The sequence below is a fragment of the Ahaetulla prasina genome, chromosome 2, assembly GCF_028640845.1.
Source record: "Ahaetulla prasina isolate Xishuangbanna chromosome 2, ASM2864084v1, whole genome shotgun sequence".
NCBI lineage: Eukaryota > Metazoa > Chordata > Lepidosauria > Squamata > Colubridae > Ahaetulla > Ahaetulla prasina.
In genome coordinates, this window is record NC_080540.1 from 138,518,935 (window position 1) to 138,541,691 (window position 22,757).

General features: G+C 41.9%; 2 protein-coding genes across 8 annotated transcripts in view; one reads left to right on the top strand and one right to left on the bottom strand.

Annotated features, from left to right (window-relative positions):
• Window positions 1–317: 317 nt before the first annotated feature.
• On the bottom strand, window positions 318–4,272 carry ACTG1 (actin gamma 1). Its single transcript, XM_058166338.1, has 6 exons — window positions 4,145–4,272; window positions 2,687–2,818; window positions 2,354–2,593; window positions 1,654–2,092; window positions 1,350–1,531; window positions 318–1,218 (listed from the first exon to the last, which is right to left on the bottom strand). The coding sequence occupies exons 2-6, from the start codon at window positions 2,807–2,809 to the stop codon at window positions 1,075–1,077; spliced, it is 1,128 nt and encodes a 375-aa protein (XP_058022321.1). The 5' UTR covers window positions 2,810–2,818; window positions 4,145–4,272; the 3' UTR covers window positions 318–1,074.
• A 109-nt stretch (window positions 4,273–4,381) lies between these two features.
• Window positions 4,382–22,757, top strand: part of FSCN2 (fascin actin-bundling protein 2, retinal) — a 76,981-nt gene continuing 58,605 nt past the window's right edge. For 3 of the 7 annotated variants that reach the window (XM_058166335.1, XM_058166333.1, XM_058166334.1), the window contains exons 1-2: window positions 4,382–4,498; window positions 5,629–5,690. The gene's annotated coding sequence lies outside the window, so the exon portion shown is untranslated. Of the gene's footprint in view, window positions 4,499–4,521; window positions 5,691–8,853; window positions 8,908–22,757 lie in introns of those variants that run through there. The other 4 variants (XM_058166336.1, XM_058166332.1, XM_058166337.1 and 1 more) reach the window with 4 other exon arrangements.

Consider the following 22,757-nt stretch of genomic DNA (forward strand, 5'->3'; position numbering starts at 1 on the left):
AGTGGAAATTTATCAGGAGCCCTATAGTAGGAGCCCTAATTAGCCTAGCTTTTCAAAATTGATCTTTCAAGTAAATTTCAATTCTGAAATGTTCCTAAAGGCTTGGGGGGAATAGTGCCTTATATATGAAAACACACTCCATCTTTTTGCTGTTTTGCCTACATTTCAGACACATTATGTAAATATTCAGCTTTGTTAAGTAATGCTGGAGGTGATAGGAACAATGAGAACTCAAATTGCACCAATGGATACATTGCTAGTTACAAATTAAGTGAAAACAGGCATTATAGTAAATAATTCCCTTAAGACAATGCACATTTCATTTACTGCAGCGCTTTTATTTTCCTTTCACAATGAAGTGTTGGGCATTACAATTCTCAACTTCAGGATGACTTACAAATTTTGGTTTTCTACTGTCATATGACAACATTAAGGCAACGTACAAAAATCTTACATAAATTAAACCTGATGATTAAATTTACAGGTGTCAATGCCAACATTGGAGCAACTCAATGTTTTGCCCAGTGATGTCTTGCTGGGACAAAGGTGAGCAAGGAAAGAAAAACAGGTTCATAAGGCTTGGATACAATACATTTCCAATCCTGTTAGGAACAGTGGCAAGACAAAAATGGCCATCCTTTTCACAAACTCTTGCCAGCCTCAACAATAAAGACCTGGAATTCTTAGCGCTTTGTGTAGTGAAGTCTGGTCTTTTGCTACCCTGTACAGATCTAGGCTCAGACTCCATTGCAGCATAGCTGGTTACACAGAGACTACTATCCCAGACAGTTAAACCTTATGTTCATCAACACTATCCGTACTGTGTCCTAGGCCAGATGTGTATAGGGTAGTTATATACTATGTACAAAGGGAACTTTAGTTCAGGGTCTTATCAGCAACAGGAAGCTATCCTCACAAGGTTATTGGAGACAGACTTCCCAATGACAAATGTTTGAAGAGAAGGCTTATTCCAGTTTCATGAGGCTAGCATGAGGCGTATATATTTGCCCAGGCAAATTTATACTGGTGAAAAAACTTAAATGCAGTAAAAACTGCACATTTGCCATAGTCCTTTTAGAAGCATTTACGGTGGACAATAGATGGGCCAGACTCATCATATTCTTGCTTGCTGATCCACATCTGCTGGAAGGTAGAGAGAGATGCAAGAATGGATCCACCAATCCAGACAGAGTATTTGCGTTCAGGAGGAGCAATAATCTGGAATAAAAGAAAAGAGTTAAAATGGTATTTCACATGTTATTCTCCATTTTTTAAAAACAGCTCTGAAGTTTTAGAGAAAAATATCACCAAGAACCTGCCCTAGTCATTACAAATGCCCTTAACCTCACCTTGATCTTCATTGTGCTGGGAGCTAGTGCTGTGATCTCCTTCTGCATTCTGTCTGCAATTCCAGGATACATTGTGGTACCACCAGACAATACTGTGTTGGCATATAGGTCCTTTCTGATATCCACATCACACTTCATGATAGAATTGAAAGTGGTCTCATGAATGCCACAGGACTCCATACCTATAAGAAAATACCCATGATTGCACTTGTATGCCAAACTTAACTCAATTTGTTCATTTACTCAATAGTAATTAACCATACATTTCTTTGGAGATTATTTCTATTAACTCAAAAATGCTTACCTAAGAAAGAAGGCTGGAAAAGGGCTTCAGGACACCTAAACCTCTCATTTCCAATTGTGATCACCTGGCCATCAGGCAATTCATAGCTCTTTTCCAAGGAGGAAGAGGAAGCAGCAGTAGCCATCTCCTGCTCGAAGTCCAAGGCAACATAACACAACTTCTCTTTTATGTCACGCACAATTTCCCTTTCAGCTGTGGTGGTAAAGCTGTAGCCTCTTTCTGTCAGAATCTTCATGAGGTAGTCTGTGAGGTCACGGCCAGCCAAATCAAGTCGCAAGATGGCATGAGGGAGAGCATAACCCTCATAGATGGGCACAGTGTGTGTGACACCATCACCAGAGTCCATTACAATACCAGTGGTACGACCAGAAGCATACAGGGACAACACAGCCTGGATGGCCACATACATGGCTGGAGTGTTGAATGTCTCGAACATGATCTAAAACAAAAGAAAGCAATTATTAAGTAATGAACAGTTTTACTCACTAATGCACACCCATGCTGACATGCAAAGTATTTGATGTGAGGAGAAACCAAAAGAAAGCAAGCAGAAATACAACTGAAACCTGAGAGACTTGAAGGAAGGAAATGCCAGAAGAGCACAGAACCCTGAAAATAACCAAAAAAGAGAAGTTGTAATCTGAAAGAAATGATGGAATGGATGGAAATCATAGATGCAAAAGGTACACCAATGCTGTACCTGTGTCATTTTCTCTCTGTTGGCCTTAGGATTCAAAGGAGCTTCTGTAAGCAGTACTGGGTGTTCTTCAGGGGCAACACGAAGCTCATTGTAGAAAGTATGATGCCAAATTTTCTCCATATCATCCCAGTTGGTGACAATTCCATGTTCAATTGGATACTTCAGGGTTAGGATACCTCTTTTGCTTTGGGCTTCATCTCCCACATAACTGTCTTTCTGTCCCATACCAACCATGACACCCTGAAAAAGGGAGACACAAATTAGTACATTATCAAGAAAAGGCAAGCTCCATCTTCCAATACACTTGATATCTTTGTTATTTTGGTAACTTACCTGGTGGCGAGGGCGTCCAACAATTGAGGGAAACACAGCCCGAGGAGCATCATCTCCAGCGAAGCCTGCTTTGCACATCCCAGAACCATTGTCAATGACAAGTGCTGCAATTTCTTCTTCCATTTTGGAGATCTTTCAATAAAAATAGAATGCTTAGCAACCGTGATTTGTTCCACCCCTGTAGCAACAATCTTACATCATCAACAATCAGTGCTTAGATCTGACCCTAACTCTTTTTACCACTAGAGGCTGCTCTGAATGCCTTTATGTCTGGAACCCCACCCACTTATGCTTTTCACCATGGCTTAACACTTTACTTCATTTAACTTGCATTGCAGAATCAGCAAGTCCCAATTCCCTCTTCTGAGCTCTGCCACACCAAAATCCACCAGTCCTCTATGCTTATCTATTTCATATCATGCGGACTTCAATAAGAATTGCCTTTTAAACAGGCAGAAGACTGTGGCTTAACCTATTATAGAACTCTTCCAAAGTTTTGAATTAAATACTCCCAACACCAATCCAGTATGTATACGAGGGAGCCTTCTCCCACACAAAAGGCTGCCCTCTTTCCCTTAAACCAAATTTAAGTTGACATTCATACTGTGAAAATCTTCCTTTATGCAATTTCTTCCTATTTAGGATTCCACGAAGTATGCCATTATTAGGGCATCCTGTCTGAAAGGCAAGCCACATTTAAGTGCCCTCATGGCTCCCAGGAAACCAATTTCTATTTCACACCTGAACACCTTAACCAAGACCGTAACATTTCACAGGTTTATCCTATCCTCTGCTAAAAAAAACACGTCAAGCATTGCTCCCTACAGGTATGAAGACGTTTCAGCCCGGCGTGTGCACTTTAACGCTGACCAACAGAGACACAAGACGCTCAGCTTCATTATGCCATTCAAACTCTAACGCCGCCTTCCCAAACCACCTACCACCGTCGTTCTTTGCTTTCCCTAACGAAGACGCCTCGTTTTCAAAGCCTCTTCCCTCACAAGTCCTTCCTCGAAAAAGTAGCGCCCTCGCTTCCCTCCCCCCTACACGTTATTCTTCGCAGAAAAGGTTTCCCCCCCACCTCACTTCCCGCCTGATGACGTCAACGAGTAAAACCAGCCAACCGCATCGTAGCGGCTGTTACCAGGCAAATAACTCCGCCCCCTCCCGCTCACCCCATTCAGGCAACCGTTACGCCCACGAACCGGTAGCTCGCGCCGAGTTCTCCCATAGAACGCTTCTCCTTTGCTTCTCTCCTCTCCTCTCCCCTCCCCCGCCGCCTCAAGAAACCGGCATGCGGAGCCTTTAACGGTTCTCCGCCACGGCAACTCGATCAATATCCAAGGCCATTTTAATCAATAAATTGCGCTTCCCTCTCCCCAGCGATTTAAAAAAGTTGGAAAATGCAAGTCCGATGCCGAAGGCCTCCGAGGAAGGCAGCCAGGTGATCACACCTACCTGTTAAAACGGCAGGAGGCTTCAGAAGGGAAAAAAAGGGAGTCGAGCTGCTGCTAGATCCGCTGCCGCCGGCTGAGTGAGACCGTTCCAACGCCAGCCCCGCCCCTTTTATACCCAGGGGGAGCCGGCCCCCTCTCGCCGGCTGAGAACATCGCCATATATGGAGATCTTTCAGAAGGGCGAGTTCCCATTGGCTGATGGGGCCCGGGCCACGTGGGGCAGACGAAGGCGGCTTGGCAACGCCTATCTGAACCCCGGAATCTGGATGAGCCGCGGGAGGGGGTGGGGGGGAGGGGCGCGCCTCTTTGCAGAGGAACCCCATCGCCGCAGCCCCTTGTTGGGCTCCGTTTGCAGGTGAGGAAGGCGGCGCCGAAGGGGTTCGGGGCAGGGACGCCCCAATAGAGAAAGTCAGCTCAGCGCCTAGGATGGAAACGGGCGTTCGGGAGTCCCTGAATCATTCCCGAGCTTGTTGGGGGGGGTTATATTGGGGTACCCGGAGGTTCAGTACTTCAGGAGTAGGTAGTGTGGCCCCGCCAGATGTTTCTTGTTTGATTTCCCACTATCGTTTGTTCTGACCCCGTTTTCTGGCGGTGATGGGTGTACAAAACACCTGGAGTGCACCCGTTTGCCAAACCCTTATCTGTATTATTGCATTTGGGGTCCTGAGGCTTCCTGTGGCCTGGCTACTGGCCACACAATGAAGGAACTGCAGTGCCAGCAGATATCTCTCTCACACACGCACAGAGAGAGAAACACAAATGCAGGGTATCTACAGGGGAACCAAGATCACACATGAATCTTAATTTGAGGTGATTGCTTTTGAAATATGGTACTTGACTATCATGAAGGAGAAGTAAGTACTCATGTGGCAGTTGGTTTTGTAGCTTGCTTTTGATGGAAGTAGTTCAATACACCTGAGCCTCAAAGTAGGGAGATTTTTAATCTAGCCAAGGAAGTATCACTAGGAAAATTACTATTAAGTCCTTTAAATGCCAAAAGATAACTGCCACTGCATCTGTTTCACAATCATCAAGGACAAGAACTTTGTCCTTTTTTAATGCAATGCCATTTTTTTCCTGGCCCACTCCTGTGTTTTAAAAAAAAGCTGCTGCTTCATTGGTTGAAATGGCCTCCTTGGCCCACATATTGCCAAATTTGACTGGTACAACACCTCACACCCTGCATTCACAATAGTGAATATATCCCATTTTATTGCTTTCCATAATATGAGGTCTTCCATTTGTACTGGATTATAACTCCTATGACCCCTCACTGATACAGTCAAAACACCATGCTATTGGAGATGATAAGAACTGTAGCTTAATAAATCTTGATCATCAAGTTGGGGAAGACTGCCTTACTAGATGACTTACAAAAATGAGGGCAGCAAGATTCTTGTACTTACAGTCACAGCACAATGTTTTTTCTGTTCAAACAAACAGTTATGATGCACTAATATTCAGAATGTTTTAATAATTCTTTAGGAAATATAGGAGAGGAACCTTCAAGAGCACAAAGATGCCAAAGAAATTCTTATTTTCTCCAGGTAAAAGAAATAATAATAAAACATACTGAATAGACCCTAATGTGATTACAAAGCAAAACATATGAAACAGAAAACTTGTATCTGCCAGGTGGTGAAAAAATGGGGAAAGATTGTGCAGGACATCAATGGTTAGTGTCCAGCATTTGAGAGTTCAGTCCTGTAAATTAGATATAGAGGATATTTTGCCTAAGAATCCTGGTTTATACCATATGCAAGTAAGGCCATTGTTTAAGTATCTTTAGGTATTAAAGCTGAGGATGTCCTGTGTGTGTAGATTGGCAGACCACATTATGCAGTGATTTTCATGTGTCGGTTTTCCCTTTTGTGTTGCCTGTATTCTGGAATACTTTCCCCCCTCAAATTATGATACCTATTACATCTTTTAGCTGCCTGCTGGAATACTATTTCTTTATGTAGGACCTAGGCCTTCCCTGGATGAATGTTGAATGTTTTGTTTTCCTTTCCCCAAACTATTTAAAGGTATTAACATTTTTTATTTTACTTAATTATAAACTGCTTAAATAAATGATTGTAGGAGAAACAATGAATAAATATATGTATAAAAGAAAAAAAAGTAAGCAAACTTTGATTCATAATACTGCAGGATCTGAACAATACAAAGAATAAGAAGTTTTCACCTTTGTTTGGAAGGACTAAATAAAAGAGGCTGTAGGTGTAACCACAGAATTTACTGCTGAAATTCAAACAAAATCCAATGTCTTTGGAACTATATTTACAGGAAGCACACTTAATTATTTTAAAATATTGAGATAAATCAAATTCAAGGTAGCTTAGAAGCCACAATCATAATGAACAAGAGGTTCTTGTGATCCTATGCATATTGTATTTACATGACATAATAGTAAGCTGATAGTCTGCCAAAGAAAAGCATTGCTGTTCCATTGGCTATGACTTCAATTTTAGATTTTTTACAGTATTGACACATTTTGTCCTGCTGAGTTCTGCCTAATACTGTCAAAGCACAAGAAATGAAATATGCTTCACCATCACTTCATCTGTGTGAAAGAAAATGTATATGTGAGGTGAGAAAGATTCACTATTAAAAAATTCCAATCATTATTTGTTCTTTTTCCATACTATTTAACTGTGAGAATCAACCATAATACACTGCGGGAAAAAATGCTTTTTTTAACCCACATAAGCTGCAATGTTGCTTGCAAACATAACCTACCAAACATAGGTAAAACCAGTAGTCTCTGCCCATCCCTGTTCTATGTACACACCTAGAAAAATAACCAGACCTCACCTATAGGCAGGTGACTAAGCTTGTCCTTCCCATAAAATCATAACCTACTTAGTTTTCCTAAATTGGGAAGGTCTTTACCAATTCAAATGATAGCTGAGTTCCAACACTCCCCCCCTTGCAAATAAAACCAATCATTGAATCATAGAAATCAGATTCATCATAAGGAGGAAATACTGTAATAATTGTGTTGGTTTCTATTGCTCAACTCCTAATGTATATTCACAAGATTTCAAAACAATGTCCCATAGATTCACAGCTGAGAATTGAACTGAAATATATGAAGATGTAGAATGGACAAATCGCCATTATTGCTGATAGTGGTAAAGCGACTTTAGAGCCAACATGCTTGTATTAGGTTTGCTTTCCTTATACTGGTTTATCTATTGTCCAGGATCTATCAATTTCAGGAGAGAATGCTAAGCTAGAAACATCACCACTCGGCTCTGATTTGTTCATTCAGTCATTCCTTATTCCTTAATATAGCATTTGAATTATTCAAATTAGAAATTGAATGTTTTAGGAATTGGATAGTTGCATGCTTTAAAGTTTAGAGGGGGGAAATGCTCTGAATTCTTGAGAATCTGCAAAAACTTCCACTTGCTTAAGTGGCATTTAGTCTGCTTTTGCTGACATTTTCCATGACCTTTATGGAATTACCTTCAGAGGGGAAAACTTATATTGTTAACAATTTTGAAAGAGATCAAAGGATTTAAGAATCCTGCAAGGGACTTGTTTGTGGGTAGCATTGTATCTTTATGAGTGAAGTTCAGGTGACAGCACCAACTGATTTGTTCGCCTGTTTTTAACGTTTTCTGGTCATTTAAACTCAATGTATTATTCACAAATCCAATATAGACACCTCTGCTCCAACGTGTATTGAGACTCTCCTTCCCTCCCCCTCCCCCATATATCTCTTATCAAAATTTCACCTGTTTCTCTCTTCTATTTTGGCCTTTCCTTTCTCCAGTTATGCTTTACAACAATTGATGCTTTGGCAGATGGTCATAGTCACACAACTACTATAGGAAAGCTAAAAGCTAGCCCGCACTTGCTTGTCAAAACACACCTTTTGAACACTCCAGAAAAAGGCCTGCGACTAGGGAAGGAAGCTCTCAAAGCTGCTCCAATTTAATAAACCAGGCACGCTAAGGGACTCCAAGCTTGAGAGCGGAAGGCCCGGTTATTTCCCGCAACAGCCCTCTGGAAAGCATAAGGCTTCCCCTCCGGTCATTTGCATTCCTCTCGGATTCTTTTGTGCTGAAAGAGAGGGCGTGTCTCCTCTGGAAGAGCCAAGATTGCGCTCCTGAGACACATCGCTGCCGCGTCCCCTGGAGCTGCGGCCAACCAAGAGAAACAGTTCTCGTTCACCATGTCGGTGCGCCAGGGTAGAGGTGCCCCACCCAAAAGGCATCGGGGTGGGGTTGCGACGGCAAAAGCAGGATTAGCTAGGGCCCTGAATCTGTACGCAGCATGATTCCCGGCGGCTGTCCGCGTTAGTTAGCATGCACCCCGCTTGCTTGGGCATCGCTGCTCCCCGGATGGTGCTTTTGAGAAGACTGCTGGTTTTAGACAGAGCCCAGGAATACGGGGCTGGGTGAGGGGATAAAGGCGATTTGCTCTGTAGCCGAAACCGACAAACCTTAGAAGTGATATAGGAAGCTGGAGATCTCTCGATAAGGAGAGCCATAGACCTCCGTCACATCACTCAAATGCAGCAAAGGAGGGAGGGGGAAGGAGAGGTGAGCAGCGGAGAGTGCTTGCTGGGGAGGGTTGGGTTTGAAGAAGAAAAAAAAACACGGCGCAGCGCAAACATGCTGACGAGGAAGCGGGGGGGTGACTTTCCTGCCTTTTAACACATGACACACACATGGTAGGGCGAGGCGATGCTGGCAACCAGGATGCGAGTTCCTTTTGAAAGGCTTAAAACATTTCAGGGGCGCTTTAATGCAGGTACTCGGCTGTTAACCTAATCGCAGCCAGCTGTTTCCCCGTTAACTGCAAATCAAGGGTTCGTTTCACTCAATGTCGTCCGCCGTGCGTTTTCCCCCTCTTTCGCCCTTCCCGTCCTCATCAGAGGTTTTCAAAAGTCTCGGGTTATTTGGCAAGCCCCTCTTCTCTTCCTCTGCTATCGTTTTTTTTTTCTCTTTCATTTGCGATCTGTCAGAAAATTCTTAGCACGTGGCAAAAGCCGGGCCAACAAAGGCCTTTCGCTTCCTGCGATCAAAATGAATGAAATGTTTTTTCTCCCTCCCCCCAAACCTTCGCTACACAATCATCCCTCGCCCGAAGCGAAACGTCGCCTCTTTGCACCGCTTTCGGAATCTGTTCGTCAGCGCGGGCCGCCTCCCCCCCACCCACCCCTCCTCCGTCGAGGCGTGCGCGTCATTCGTTTCGGGCAGAGCAGGGCCGGAGCCGCGTACGGAAACCCCGTGGGTGTGGGTTCCACAAAGCGGCGCCCAGGTGACCCGGCGCGCGCGGGGAGGGAAAAACAAAGGAGCCCTTTCTATGCCTATATTTGGAGATGGTTGGGCCGCTGTCTCGGAGATCCGCCCTTTCGGGCTCGGGGACGATGCACACCTACTGCCCCTCCCGCCCAAGGACGGCGGGCGAGGCGAAGCGAATTGTTTCGGCTGCTGGATCGCTGGACTTTGATCGCTGATAAAGGAGGGTTGGAGGAAATGCATTCTTACGACAACAGTCACCCATGTCCTGGATTAAGTTGGTTTTTCTTCCGTTGCCCAGCTCGCCGCTGATCTGATTTTCCCAGAAAGGGAAAGATTATGCGCATGTTTTACTCGGAAGTATCGCCATGCTGTTAAAATGGGGGCTAAAACGTCGAAGAAGTTTTAAAGAGATTCGGCTTCCACCTAAGCACAAGCTGAGATAGCCGAGAACGGATATGCTGGGTTGCAAAAGATAAAAAATAAATAAATGTTAAGGCTGAGGTCCCCGGTTCAGGAAGTAAAACTGCCTTATCCACAGCCTCCTTGCTTCTTGAGAAATCTTGGCTGGTATTGGATTTCGTATTATTAGTAAAGTGCACCAAGAGGCCTTTGCAGGCCGTTAAAATGTTCACCAGGGTGTGAAATGATTATTGGATAACATTACTGAATTAAGTGGGCTGATCCTATATTTCCTGAAGCATAAATGTTTATAGGGTGTGTTTTTTCCCCCCAGGAAGTTATTTATTACAGATCAAGGGGTGAGAACGCCTCCCTTTGTCTTCATTTCCTGGGAGGGGGCTAGATAACAATCAGGTCCAGTAATTAAATATACAGATAGCCATCCATTTAGTGACAGTTCGAAGTTACAGTGGCACTGAAAAAAGTGACTTGCGATCATTTGGTCACATGATCAAAATTCAGACAATTGACTCATATTTATGACAGTTGTCCTGGGGTCATGTGGTCACCTTTTTGGGACCATCCAAAAAGCAAAGTGAATGGGGAAGCCAGATATATGTAGCAACCATGTCACTAGCTTAACAACCACAGTCATTCACTTAACTGTGGCAAGAAAGGTCATAAAATGGTTATAAAATTCACTTAACAATTGTGTCCCTAACCTATATCAGTTTTTTGTTTAGGATTTGAGGAAGTTTTGCCTATCTCCTCTCACTTTGGTCACATTTCTGTTAGCTTTGATAGACCAATACACCTGCTTTATTTTCTCTAGGTTGCTAGAGAGAAGCAGAATAAAAAGATACCATATAATGTTTGAATACTTTACAAATATAAATTTAGTGAATAGGAGACTGGATTAAGACTTGGGGGGCTCTTTCAGAAAATACTTTTAGTTCAAAAGCCATTATAGTTAGTACTTATCCTTGAGCTATTTTACAGGTCTATTTTGTGGCCCTGTAATAGACCACTTTACATAGGAAACCAGATATTTTTGTAGAACATGGCTGAAGATGGTGGGCAATTTGTTAATGGAATCTGTTTGCAGAGGAAATGGTTATTTTTATACTGCTTGATTTTAAAGGGCCATAAATGTTTCCTACCAGCTAGAAAGGAAAGAAAAGCATGTCATCTATAAATATAAATTTATAATGTCTGTGATGAAGGAGAAAGTGAGAGTGAATCACCTATTGCTGAAACCTCAGTTTTTTGCAGTTCATCTGATGGTAATGTGCAATTTCCCACAATCCCTGTGCAAAAAAAAAAAGCCAATACCCGGATACACCCTTCATAGTGGATTTTGGAACGGAGGTAGAGAGTTTAGCAAAAGGAAAATCTCTAGAACTGCATATGTCGAGGAATTGGTGAGCGAAACATTTGAATATGGAACCACTTTTAGCAAAAGAAAAAAAAATCCCAAAGCTATGCTGGCAATACTTGCATTAAGTTATAAAATCATTCCAAAGTTTTTGATCCTCCCGCATCAAAGAAGTTGGTTAGGAGAAAAAGGGAGAGAAAGGAAAAGAGAAGGCTGATTGGCAGCCCCATCTGCAACCATTTGCTTAGCTAATTGCAATGGACTTGTTGCAATACACAAGCTAGGTTAGTTTATTGAGAGAAAGGAGCCACTCAGTTATCTGCCTGTCTGTGCCCTACCCAAGGACCGACACACTGTGATTAAAATGTGAGCAATGTCAGTCTCACACCTTCCAACAGCCAATCTCTCTTAACTTGATTCTGCTTGTGTTGCTCTTCTGCTTATTGGTTCTTTGATATCTCCATATAGGGTCAACCCACAGAGGTTAACTCTTTGATACGGAAGAATTCCTACAGGGTAAAGGTGAAGGTAGCAGAAAGGAATATCTGCCTGCCTGGCTCTTTATTTTGGCAAGGCTAAGCACATTCTGTATACTTTCAGCATTGTGATATCAAAGAAGGCAAGAACATGCTGGAAGGGAGGAAGCGGTAGAGATTAAAAAAACAAACCCGAGATATCTTTCACATGTCTTCACAGGATATGACTTGGACCATTGCAATCAGATTTTTGTATTTTTCAGGCCACTAATTTTTTTAAAAATTCCTACCTCTTCTCCCCCTCTCCAAAATCTTTTCTCGGCCAACCTGCCCTTCAATCCTAACCATATTTTGCTCCGTTGTTAGGCCTCTATAGTGCCCCACAGTTCTTCCATAGTAAATGGGAATGTGTGGGATTGGAGCTTTAAATTAATTCAGAAGGCTGGATTGCTCTGATGAGCAGATCTCCATGGGGCAATGAGCCAATTTTCCTAAAAGCCTGTTAAGCAGTGGTGGAGAGTCAATTGTGGACTGACAAACTGCAAGGATGTTTAGTATCACAAGGTTATGATTTAGCAAATACCCTTACAGAAGGTTAACTGAATCATAACTCCTTATTGTGGCGACATGAATTAATGAGTGCATCTCAATATTTCCAAAATCTCCAGATGAAGTGCAAGATAACAGGCAGATCAGTAAAAATTGTCACTGGATTAAGTCCAGGTTATGTTTGTTGAACTTGGCCACCACTGGGGGCATGACATAAATCCTATTGTTTCAAGTGAAGATAGGTAATATACTTGATAGAGAAGCAGGATAGGGGAGGGTAGTCCATGTCAGGAGCATCACCTGCAGGTGACACTCTCTGCCCTGGAGGCTGAGTCAAACCACTGGAGAACTTAGTAAATATAACCATGTCACAGCCAGTGGTAGGCCCTCCAAATACAGGTAATCCTCAGTTTATAGACATTAGTTTAATGTTTGTTCGAAGTTACAACGGCACTGAAAAAGGTGACTTTGGATTGTACTTCACACAACCGTGGTAGCATCCCCATGAATATGTGATAAAAATTTGGATGCTTGGCAATTGGTTCATATTTATGATGGTTGCAGTGTCCTGGGGTCATATGATTCCCTTTTGTGACCTTCTGACAAGAAGTCAGTGGGGAAGCCGGTTTCACTTAACAACCATGTTACTAATTTAACAGCTGCACTGATTCACTTAACAACTGTGGCAAGAAAGGTTGTCAAAAGGAGAAAACTTAACAGCTGTCTCCCTTATCAACAGAAATTTTGGCCTCAATTGTGGTCATAAGTCAAGGACTTCTGGAAAAGGATTGACTGGGTTGAAAGCAACCCAGCTCCTCAGCTCCTATGTGGAGTTGGCACAAATGACTCCATGCTGAACCCAGGAGGTGGAAATAATGTAAGGAATTGTATGCATGAAAAGTAATAAGCTTATTTCCAGCACCTTCACATACTCCTCCTGACTGCCAACAACATCTGAGAGATTTCAGAAACGATAATTCACTTATCGCATAAGTCATTTCTGTGAGTAAGCCATTTCACTTGCGCAGCCAACCTTGATGTAAGGATTGTGTTTCAGTGCAGTTTAGTCTTGATCCTACCACCATGAAAGTAGTTGCTTAATTTATTTTCATTGAACTTCTAAAAAAAAAACAATAAACACCCAGCCTTCAAATTTCATTATCCTCACCAATTAAAGTTGCCTTTTCCTTTCCAATCAACAGATTTTCCCATGCATATTTTTGGATTTTGCCATTGGTGTTTGCAAGTGTAGAATGTGTGTTTTAGGGGAACTGAATCCTAGAAATAGGAAGGCCAGGCCAGGCCGTGCTATACATCAAAGACCAAGAAATAGGGGCCTTTCTCCCTATTGTTTTACAAACAGCATTCCTCTGAAGATGGTTGGTCATTACTTTTTCCCTTACAGAATGAACTGGGTTGGAATACAGCAGCTGGGCAGATTCCTTAGGTAGCAACAACTTTGTGGTACTGTAATCCCCCCCTCTTTCTTTTATGCCTGGGTATCTGCATTTTAGCCGGAAGGCAGGAACACCACTCCCCTCCCATTGCTCAGGCAGAGGTCATTTGATTGCATAATCCTTCCCATTCTTGATGTGGAAACACGAACCAGAGAAGCATGTTTTGCCACTTGCTCTGCCAGCTGTGCCAGTTCCACCAAGTTCACAGCCACGCTAGCCGTTTCTGTCTGGAGAAACCTCTCCTCTATCCACTCCCCTCGGATGTATGTTCTAAGTAGCATGTAACTTCTTGCCTGGTCATCTAAATTCGTAGGATTTTATAAGAGAGAGGGCCTATTGATTAAGCAAACGTAAATTTGCTGAGATCAGGCAAACTATTTTGAATTCAAGAACCACTGTGAGAGCCCTGCCTCTACAAATTCAGGAAGTAAGGCGGGGGAGGGAAATAGCCAAGAATAATCAGAAGAGGATTTGTACTATTTTACTTACTGTGGATCAGGGGTGTCAAATTTGATTTCATTGAGGGTTGCATCAGGGTTGTGTTTGACCTGGGTGGGGGGGCTGGAGTAGGCATGGCCAGCTCACTGTCATTGTATCGGGGGCGCCTGTCGTGGCCTGAGCACTCTGCCAGTTCCATTTCGGCTGCGACAGCCTCCTGCAACCCACTGCCAGTGAAAACGGAGCTCAGGAAAGCCGCATGTGGCCCTGCTGAGCTCCATTTTCACTGGCAGAGGTACCATGGGCCAGTCCTTCGCTATTTCCAGGGCAGCCCTGCAGGCCATATCTAAGCACCCTGCAGGCCGGATCCAGCCCCCAGGCCTTGAGTTTGACATCCCTGCTGTCAATAGTATGGAGCAGAGGTAGGTTCTACTTACCTATACTACTCGTTGCAACAGGGCCGTGCACACACCCCTCTGCGCGTGCACAGAAGCTTCTGCGCATGCACAGATTGTCATTTATGACGTCTGGGTGGGTGGGCGGAGCCTCCCGCTGATTTTACTACCGGTTCTATAGAACTGGACAGAACCGGGAGCCACCTCCCACTGGTATGGAGTGGTGTCAAATGATCTTCACAGTTAGTGCAAAATTGGGTCCGGGGGTGAATCTAATCTTTGCAATCCTGAGTATAAAGTAGACATAGACTGGATGTTGTAGATTCCTTGGTACTTGCTCCAAATCACACTGGCATAGGCCAGATGTATAGGTAGTCCTCGGCTCACAATTCGTTTAGCGATCAGAGTTATAATAACATTGAAAAAAGTGACTTGTGACCATTTTTCACACTTGTGCCCTTTGTGGCATCCCCATGGTCATGTGATCAAAATTCAGGCGCTTGGCAATTAATTCATATTTATGACAGATGCCATGTCCTGGGGTCACGTGATCCTCTTTTGCAACTTTCTGACAAGCAAAATGAGTGGCGAAGCCAGATTTACTTAACAACAGTTTGTCTAATTTAACAATTACTGTGTTTCACTTAACTACTGTGACAAGAAAGGTCGTAAAACGGGGCAAACTCACTTTCTGATGTTTCACTTGACATCAGAAATTTTGGCCTCAGTTGTGTTGGTAAGTCAAGGACCACATGTATTGGGTTACAATTCCCTTGATTCCTACTTATCAGAGAAATCTTAATAAATCTGGAAATGTGTTTCTCTACAAGGCTGGAGAAAGCAGTTGTGGCTGATCACAGGGCTCTGTTTTGGGTTTTTCTTTCTTTTTTGTTTTTGCATTCTGGTAGGTTGAATTATAATTACTACCTGCCAAACAAGACCTTAATGAGTATATATTTATAATATACATTCAGAATTCTGAACTGCATAGCCTGCTTGGCAAGGCAAGCCAGACTCTTCCAACAGAGCTCATTTTATTACACTGCTGTCAGTCTTGATCCCACCCTAATTGTGATCTGAAGAACAGGAGGCTGTCTTTCAGCAAAAGAGAGATTTCCTTGTTAAGCTGTCTGGCAGATGATATACATCACTGTGTATGTGACTGTAAGGTAGCTTCTTCATGATTAGTGCGAACATAACTTGATTCTGAGCCATTGAAATGGTTGCAAGGGATGTGCAAGCACATGAAAAGGGAGGGGGCAGCGCACTAGGTCTCCCCCCCCCCACTTGCTCTTCAGCAATAACAGTATTCATGGCCTCTACCCGTTCCGGTAATAAGTACAGAGACAATGACAAAGAGATCTTCAGAGGCTGATTTGAGTCATAGGCTTAGATCTTGTACAAGGGCAACCTCCAGTCCTCTCTCTCTCTCTCTCTCTCTCTCTCTCTCTCTCTCTCTCTCTCTCTTTCTCTTTCTCACACCCCCCCAACACACACAGTCCCTGCTGAAGAGCACATTTTGAATGTGTGATCTAAAAGCACCAGGAAATGCTCTCTGAAAGGAACAGCTTCCATGATTATGGGGATAGGGAGAGTGGATAGTACATAGAGGCGAAATATCTCCAGCCAGTAAGAAAATTGAACCCTGGGGGTAGAACTGGAAGCCATTTGCTCTAAAATTAGGAAGATGATGGTGTTTGAGTGCTTTTTGCCTATTGTAGTTATTTTCTTCCACCCTCACCCCCCTCTCCTGTGGCTTTTAGCCACAATAAGGACCTTTCTTATGCTTCACCCTTTATAAAAAATGGAATTCTGTAAAATTGAATCATCCAGAGTCTAAGGAACATCACTGGTGGATGAATGGTATCAGGAGCTCATGGAGAAACAGGTAGCTTTATTTTGCTGTTGTTGTTACTGGGTATTGACTTTGCTGGCAGCAAAAGAGAATCAGTTGGACTTCAGACAGAGGAAGCTATCAATCTAGCCAAGTATATTGTCCACGTTGACTCATTTGTGGTTTGCCATGATTTCACTCAAACTATTTTGTTTCATTTGCTCTCTAAATTTTTATATACAAATGACAGTAGTTTGCAAGTTTCTACATGTAAAACATATTCAATGCACCTGAGATAGAATCTTTCCCAACGTAAGAACACCGGCTTGATAAGGATGATGTGGAGAAACACTTTGTTTTTCAACATGTACATATGTGCTCCTCAGCTTCTACCAAAGTTACGTAGAAGCTCACTTCTGAATAACACAGGTGCAAGTGACCTTCAATTTTTATTTTCCTTGGTGAGGTAAACATCCTAAGAAAGCAAACAAAAGATTTCTATTGTCCTCCTTGTAATTTTCCCCCTCAGTCAACATGGAACAACTTGCTTGTATTCTTAATAATAAACACTGAGTGCCTCCAGATGGAAGACTCCTAACATTTCCTAGTCCAAGTGTATTTGTGCAACTACCAAGTGTATTTGTGCAACATTTCCTAGTCCAAGTCTATTGTGCAACTACAGGTAGTCCCCATACAGCATGGGTGTCAAACTCAAGGCCCATGGGCCAGATCCGGCTTGCGGGGTGCTTTGATCTGGCCTGCAGGGCCAGCCTGAAAACAGCGAAGGACCAGCCCACCCTCTGCCAGCAAAAATGGGCTCCCACTCTTCGTTTTTGGCTGGGACGACCTCCTGCAACCCTCTGCCAGCGAAATGCGGCTTTCCTGAGCTCTTGTTTTCACTGGCAGAGGGTGCAGGAGGCCATCCCAGCTGAAAACTGAGATTGGGAGCCTGTATGTGCTGGCAGAGCACTTGGGCCATAACAGGTGCCCCTGACATGAGTGATGTCAAGCTGGCCATGCCCACCCTGGTCACACCCTGACCCCTCGAGATCAAACACAACCCTGATGCAGCCCTCAATGAAATCGAGTTTGACACTCCTACCATACAGCAACCACAGTCAGAACCAGCAATTTGGTCTTTAAGTGAAATAGTCACTAAATGAAACCACGACTGCTTATGATTTTATGGCAGTTTTCTTTTGCAGAGCTACAAAGGTTGCATAAGTGAGAATTGGTTGCAAGATTACTTTTCATCACTATCATAACTCTGAATGGTCACTAAACAAGGACTACAGTATGCTGTCTTTTCTTCCTGGATAGATTTTTCCATATAGATGCACCCAAGAAAAAAAAAAGAGTGAAGCAAAAAAGAGAAAAGTTAAAAACAGAGACAGTAATATCTGCAGGGGCCTTCCTTTCAAATTCCATAAATGAAACAAGATGATTACAGAATGGAGCCCCATCTGGAAGCTGTTATGCACATTGTTCAGCAACATAAAAATGGTGACCGCACTGCCTGCTCCTTAGTGAATTAGAGTCATATCCTGAAACAAGCAAAATAACAGAGTGGAAATTCAAGCTTGAAAACTGGAAGCAAAGCAGATGATTTTAATAATAGGATTCAAAATTCATCAGACCCGTTGGAGAACAGGACTTTCTTTATCTTCAAACTAATGTAGACAATCCAGTTTCATCCAGGGCAGTCTTTGTGATCCAAAGAGTCGTGTTTCAAAAATAATTCTAGAAAAGTGCTTCAGACTTTGCACAAACATGAATGGAGCACTTTTGTACTATTTATTAAATCTGAATTTTGGGAAGCATCCAAAATTTCTGATGAAGAAACTTAAAAAGGCAGGCTGCTTTAATAAGTAATGGAGAAGTATTGTGCTTGCCCTTGCATCAGGTCTGGCAGTGGTGAGATTACCTAGTTTGGGTAATGAAACACCTGCAAGAAAACAGTAGAGCTAAGATCCTTCTTTCCCCGTCACACTTTGTTATAAGAAGTTGCACTGGCTGAGATTCATGTTTTCCTGTAGCACTGTGAAGCATACAGGCAGTTTTCAGTGCTTATCTATTTGAAGAATTATAATTTTAGCCATTTAAGTGCCGCCATCTTCCAGCACTGCTGAGCATACCCAGTTTTAACTGGACCCAAACTTGATACATGTCATGATGATTGCTTTGAGATTTTATTTGGTTATTGGGCTACTATGAGCAAAGACTCATTTATTGGGGTTGCACATGTTTCAAAAATGATTCTGGAAAAGTGCTTCAGACTTTGCACAAGCATGAATAGAGCACCTTTGTGCTATTCATTAAATCTGACTTTTGGGGAGTATCTAAAATGGCCAGCAGGGAAGACCTGCCAGCCAGTTTTAAAAAGACAGGCAGCTTTAATAAGTAATGGAGATGTGCTGTGTTTACCGTTGCATGAACCATCCTGTCCAAATCATTTTCAAAGCATACATGAGCATACTATTGACATGTATGGCATAAAGGAATGCCTAGCATTTAGTGTTTGTCCCTTCTGACCAATAAGCTGAAGATAATGGAATAGAAATAAGAGTAGGGATAGGGATAGAGATGGGAATAGGAAAAGGAAAAGGAAAAGGAGAATGAATGGAATTAGGAGAGGGAGAGGAATAGAATAGAATAGAATAGAATAGAATAGAACTGAATTGAATTGAATTCTTTATTGGCTAAGTGTGATTGGACACAGAAGGAATTTGTCTCCTGTGAAGTTCTCAGTGTATATGTAAGCAACAAGTGATAATCATGATCATAATCATAAAATACAATCATCACAAATAATGATTTATGTCAGTTGGTTATGTCAGATTTATATCAGTTGGTCAGTGCTTATTTCCAAGCCAATTATTGTGTGTCTCGTCCGTCTCCCTCTTCACCAAAAGTCAAACAAACAAAACGAATGTGCTTGTCTATTGTTTCTGGTCCATTATGTTTCAATTTTGTCTGGAAGACCTCTTGGATTTGCAGGGAGTGGACCTTCTGCGTTGTTAATAATTTTTAGGCTTTGACCATTGGGGAACCTTTTTTTCTCATTAGGTTGCTAGGTTCTGATTAGTCCTTGAGATGGATCTGGGTAACAGCCAATTCACTGCACTCATGGAAGGAGACCAAGCTAGATATTCTTTTTTAAGTTTTTGGTACAATTTAATACAATTTTGCACCAAGCAGGTCCTCATCTCATTAAGTCTGCATAACGTGTCATCTTTTCTGCTCTAAAGCTATCATGATCTGCTGGCTTGTGTTGTTTTCCCACTTTTATGTTGCTCAGTAACATTCTTTCCCACCATTTAGATGCAAAGCATGTGCTCTGTCCCTGAGCTAGGCCTCTCTGTATAAATTGAGCACCGCAGCACTACATGGGAACCCTGCTCTTACCATGCTACGTGCTCAAAAAATCTGATTGTTCTGATCGTTCTAAAGAATGCTAAAGATCACTGTGGTAGTTTATTCATTCCTACCATCCATTGCACATGTTGAAATGGGTTTTCACCTACAGAAGCTTTAATGGGCTTATTATGGACCTGGAAGAAAGATGGCTTTACATGTAGATCACTGCTTTCAAGGTCTTCCGATATAAAATTATTAGACTAATCTGTCCAATCAGCCCTTATATCAATGTTTCTCCCGCCTTTATTCCAAAATTAGGGTGTGGGACAATAGTAGGTTGCTCCTGGTTCTGTCCGGTTCTATAGAACCGGCAGGAGGCTCCGCCCACCTGCCCTGACATCATCAAGGAGCTTCTGCGCATGCACAGAAGTGCATGCGCGTGAACGAAGCTCCCGTTGCAAACCGGTAGTAAAGGTAAGTAGAACCCACCCATGGCGTGGGGGGGAATGTACTGACACAAACCCAGAATTTAATACACCGTGTAAAAATCCTGAGAACATAAAGGGTATCTATCTATTCCACTACACAGTTTTTGTATGTGAGGAAGATTTTAATGAGAAATTTAACAATACAGCTCTAGATGTATAAAGGAGCTTACTTGGGAAAGGAGAGAATAGGATGAACAAAGAAAGGCAGGCAGTCATTTAAAATTCAGAATAAAAACAATAAAATCAGTATAATTAAACTGCTTGCCTATTACCTTAAGTTTCAAAACAGACAGGTTCTGCAGAGTGTGTATTTTGAGAAACAGCATCTTTATCTCCCATTTAGATGCTTATCACTGAAATTTTACTGTTCACTGTTTACTTATCACTGTTCTTTTTTAGAAATTATATGGAAAATTTCTAGCCATTATTTAGAAAAAGGAAATACTAAAGGAAAGCCCACCCTAATTCATGTTTGTTGATTTGTTTTTATAAAGTTTGTTCATTTTTAATTTATTTTTATTTTACTTATTTGTTTTGATAAATGTGCAGATCATCCTACATAAAGCAACTCTGGGCAGCCTAAGTTGAAAGCCACTCAAAACAATGTAGACAGGGAAAAGCTTGTTATACTTAAAGGGGATTGATGGCTGTTTTGCACAATCAAGTAATATATTGCACTTCTGATGTCAGAGATCCAGCCAGCAAATAAGAAATGTATCCAGTAGCTCAATCTACTAGCTAAATCAATTGAATGACAAAAGGTTTGGCTAGTGCACAATCTATCATAGGAAAAGAGCTTAAGCTGAGGATTCATATCAAGAAAAAAATAGGCCTTTTAGTCTATTTGTTAGATGCATTGTTGAGTCCTTGCAACATACAGAAATTGGTCAATCTTTTAATTCATTGGTAAATGCTATTACAATCAATCCTTGCTTAGCAACCATAGTCGGAACCGGCAACTCAGTCATTATTAAGCGAAGTGGTCACTAAGTGAAACCATGAGTGCGCTTATGAGCTTACTTCAACTTTCTTTGGCTTTACAGATGTGTGAAGGTCATAAATGCGAGGATTGGTCTTAGCATTATTTTTTCGTCTCTGTTGTAACTGCGAACGGTTGCTAAACGAGGCAGTCGCTAAACAAGGACTATCTGTGCAGCAAAAAGAGGCAGTTTTTCCTCTTCCAAATGAGCTAAAAGGATTATTACAGCAGACCGCGCACAACAACTGGAACTACTGCTCTGGAAATTGTCTCTATTCTTATCTTTTTATAATCAGCGTCTCTGATTATTCTTACCAGCAAGCCAGATGCAAAAAAAATGGGCAGGGCACCTATTCTTTTAACAGCTGTAGAGAAGGAGGAGTTCCAACTAATGCCTCTTATGTAAGTGACACTTAACTAAAATCTATTCTTTTATACAAGTATTAATGATTGAGGGGGATATGGTCACCCTACTACAGTGTTTCTCAATTGTGACAACTTGAAGAGGTATGGACTTCAATTCCCAGAATTCTGGGAATCCACACCTCTTCAAGTTGTCACAATTGAGAAACTCTGCCCTACTATAACCTGAGGAGAATCAAAGTACTGCTGAAATAAGCTATTGCTGATTAATAGTTCAGGTGTGCATGCATAAAACAAAAGAAAGGCAGGCAGTCATTTAAAATTCAGAATAAAAACAATAAAATCAGTATAATTAAACTGCTTGCCTATTACCTTAAGTTTCAAAACAGACAGGTTCTGCAGAGTGTGTATTTTGAGAAACAGCATCTTTATCTCCCATTTAGATGCTTATCACTGAAATTTTACTGTTCACTGTTTACTTATCACTGTTCTTTTTTAGAAATTATATGGAAAATTTCTAGCCATTATTTAGAAAAAGGAAATACTAAAGGAAAGCCCGCCCTAATTCATGTTTGTTGATTTGTTTTTATAAAGTTTGTTCATTTTTAATTTATTTTTATTTTACTTATTTGTTTTGATAAATGTGCAGATCATCCTACATAAAGCAACTCTGGGCAGCCTAAGTTGAAAGCCACTCAAAACAATGTAGACAGGGAAAAGCTTGTTATACTTAAAGGGGATTGATGGCTGTTTTGCACAATCAAGTAATATATTGCACTTCTGATGTCAGAGATCCAGCCAGCAAATAAGAAATGTATCCAGTAGCTCAATCTACTAGCTAAATCAATTGAATGACAAAAGGTTTGTCTAGTGCACAATCTATCATAGGAAAAGAGCTTAAGCTGAGGATTCATATCAAGAAAAAAATAGGCCTTTTAGTCTATTTGTTAGATGCATTGTTGAGTCATTGCAACATACAGAAATTGGTCAATCTTTTAATTCATTGGTAAATGCTATTACAATCAATCCTTGCTTAGCAACCATACTCGGAACCGGCAACTCAGTCATTATTAAGCGAAGTGGTCACTAAGTGAAACCATGAGTGCGCTTATGAGCTTACTTCAACTTTCTTTGGCTTTACAGATGTGTGAAGGTCATAAATGCGAGGATTGGTCTTAGCATTATTTTTTCGTCTCTGTTGTAACTGCGAACGGTTGCTAAACGAGGCAGTCGCTAAACAAGGACT

Bases quoted from the DNA above. Each gene is read 5' to 3' on its own strand.
- ACTG1 (XM_058166338.1), bottom strand. From the start codon at position 2,809: ATGGAAGAAGAAATTGCAGCACTTGTCATTGACAATGGTTCTGGGATG. The intron at 2,594-2,686 runs GTAAGTTACCAA...TCCCTTTTTCAG, and splicing joins TTGGACGCCCTCGCCACCAG to GGTGTCATGGTTGGTATGGG. The intron at 1,219-1,349 runs GTGAGGTTAAGG...CTTTTATTCCAG, and splicing joins CCAGCACAATGAAGATCAAG to ATTATTGCTCCTCCTGAACG.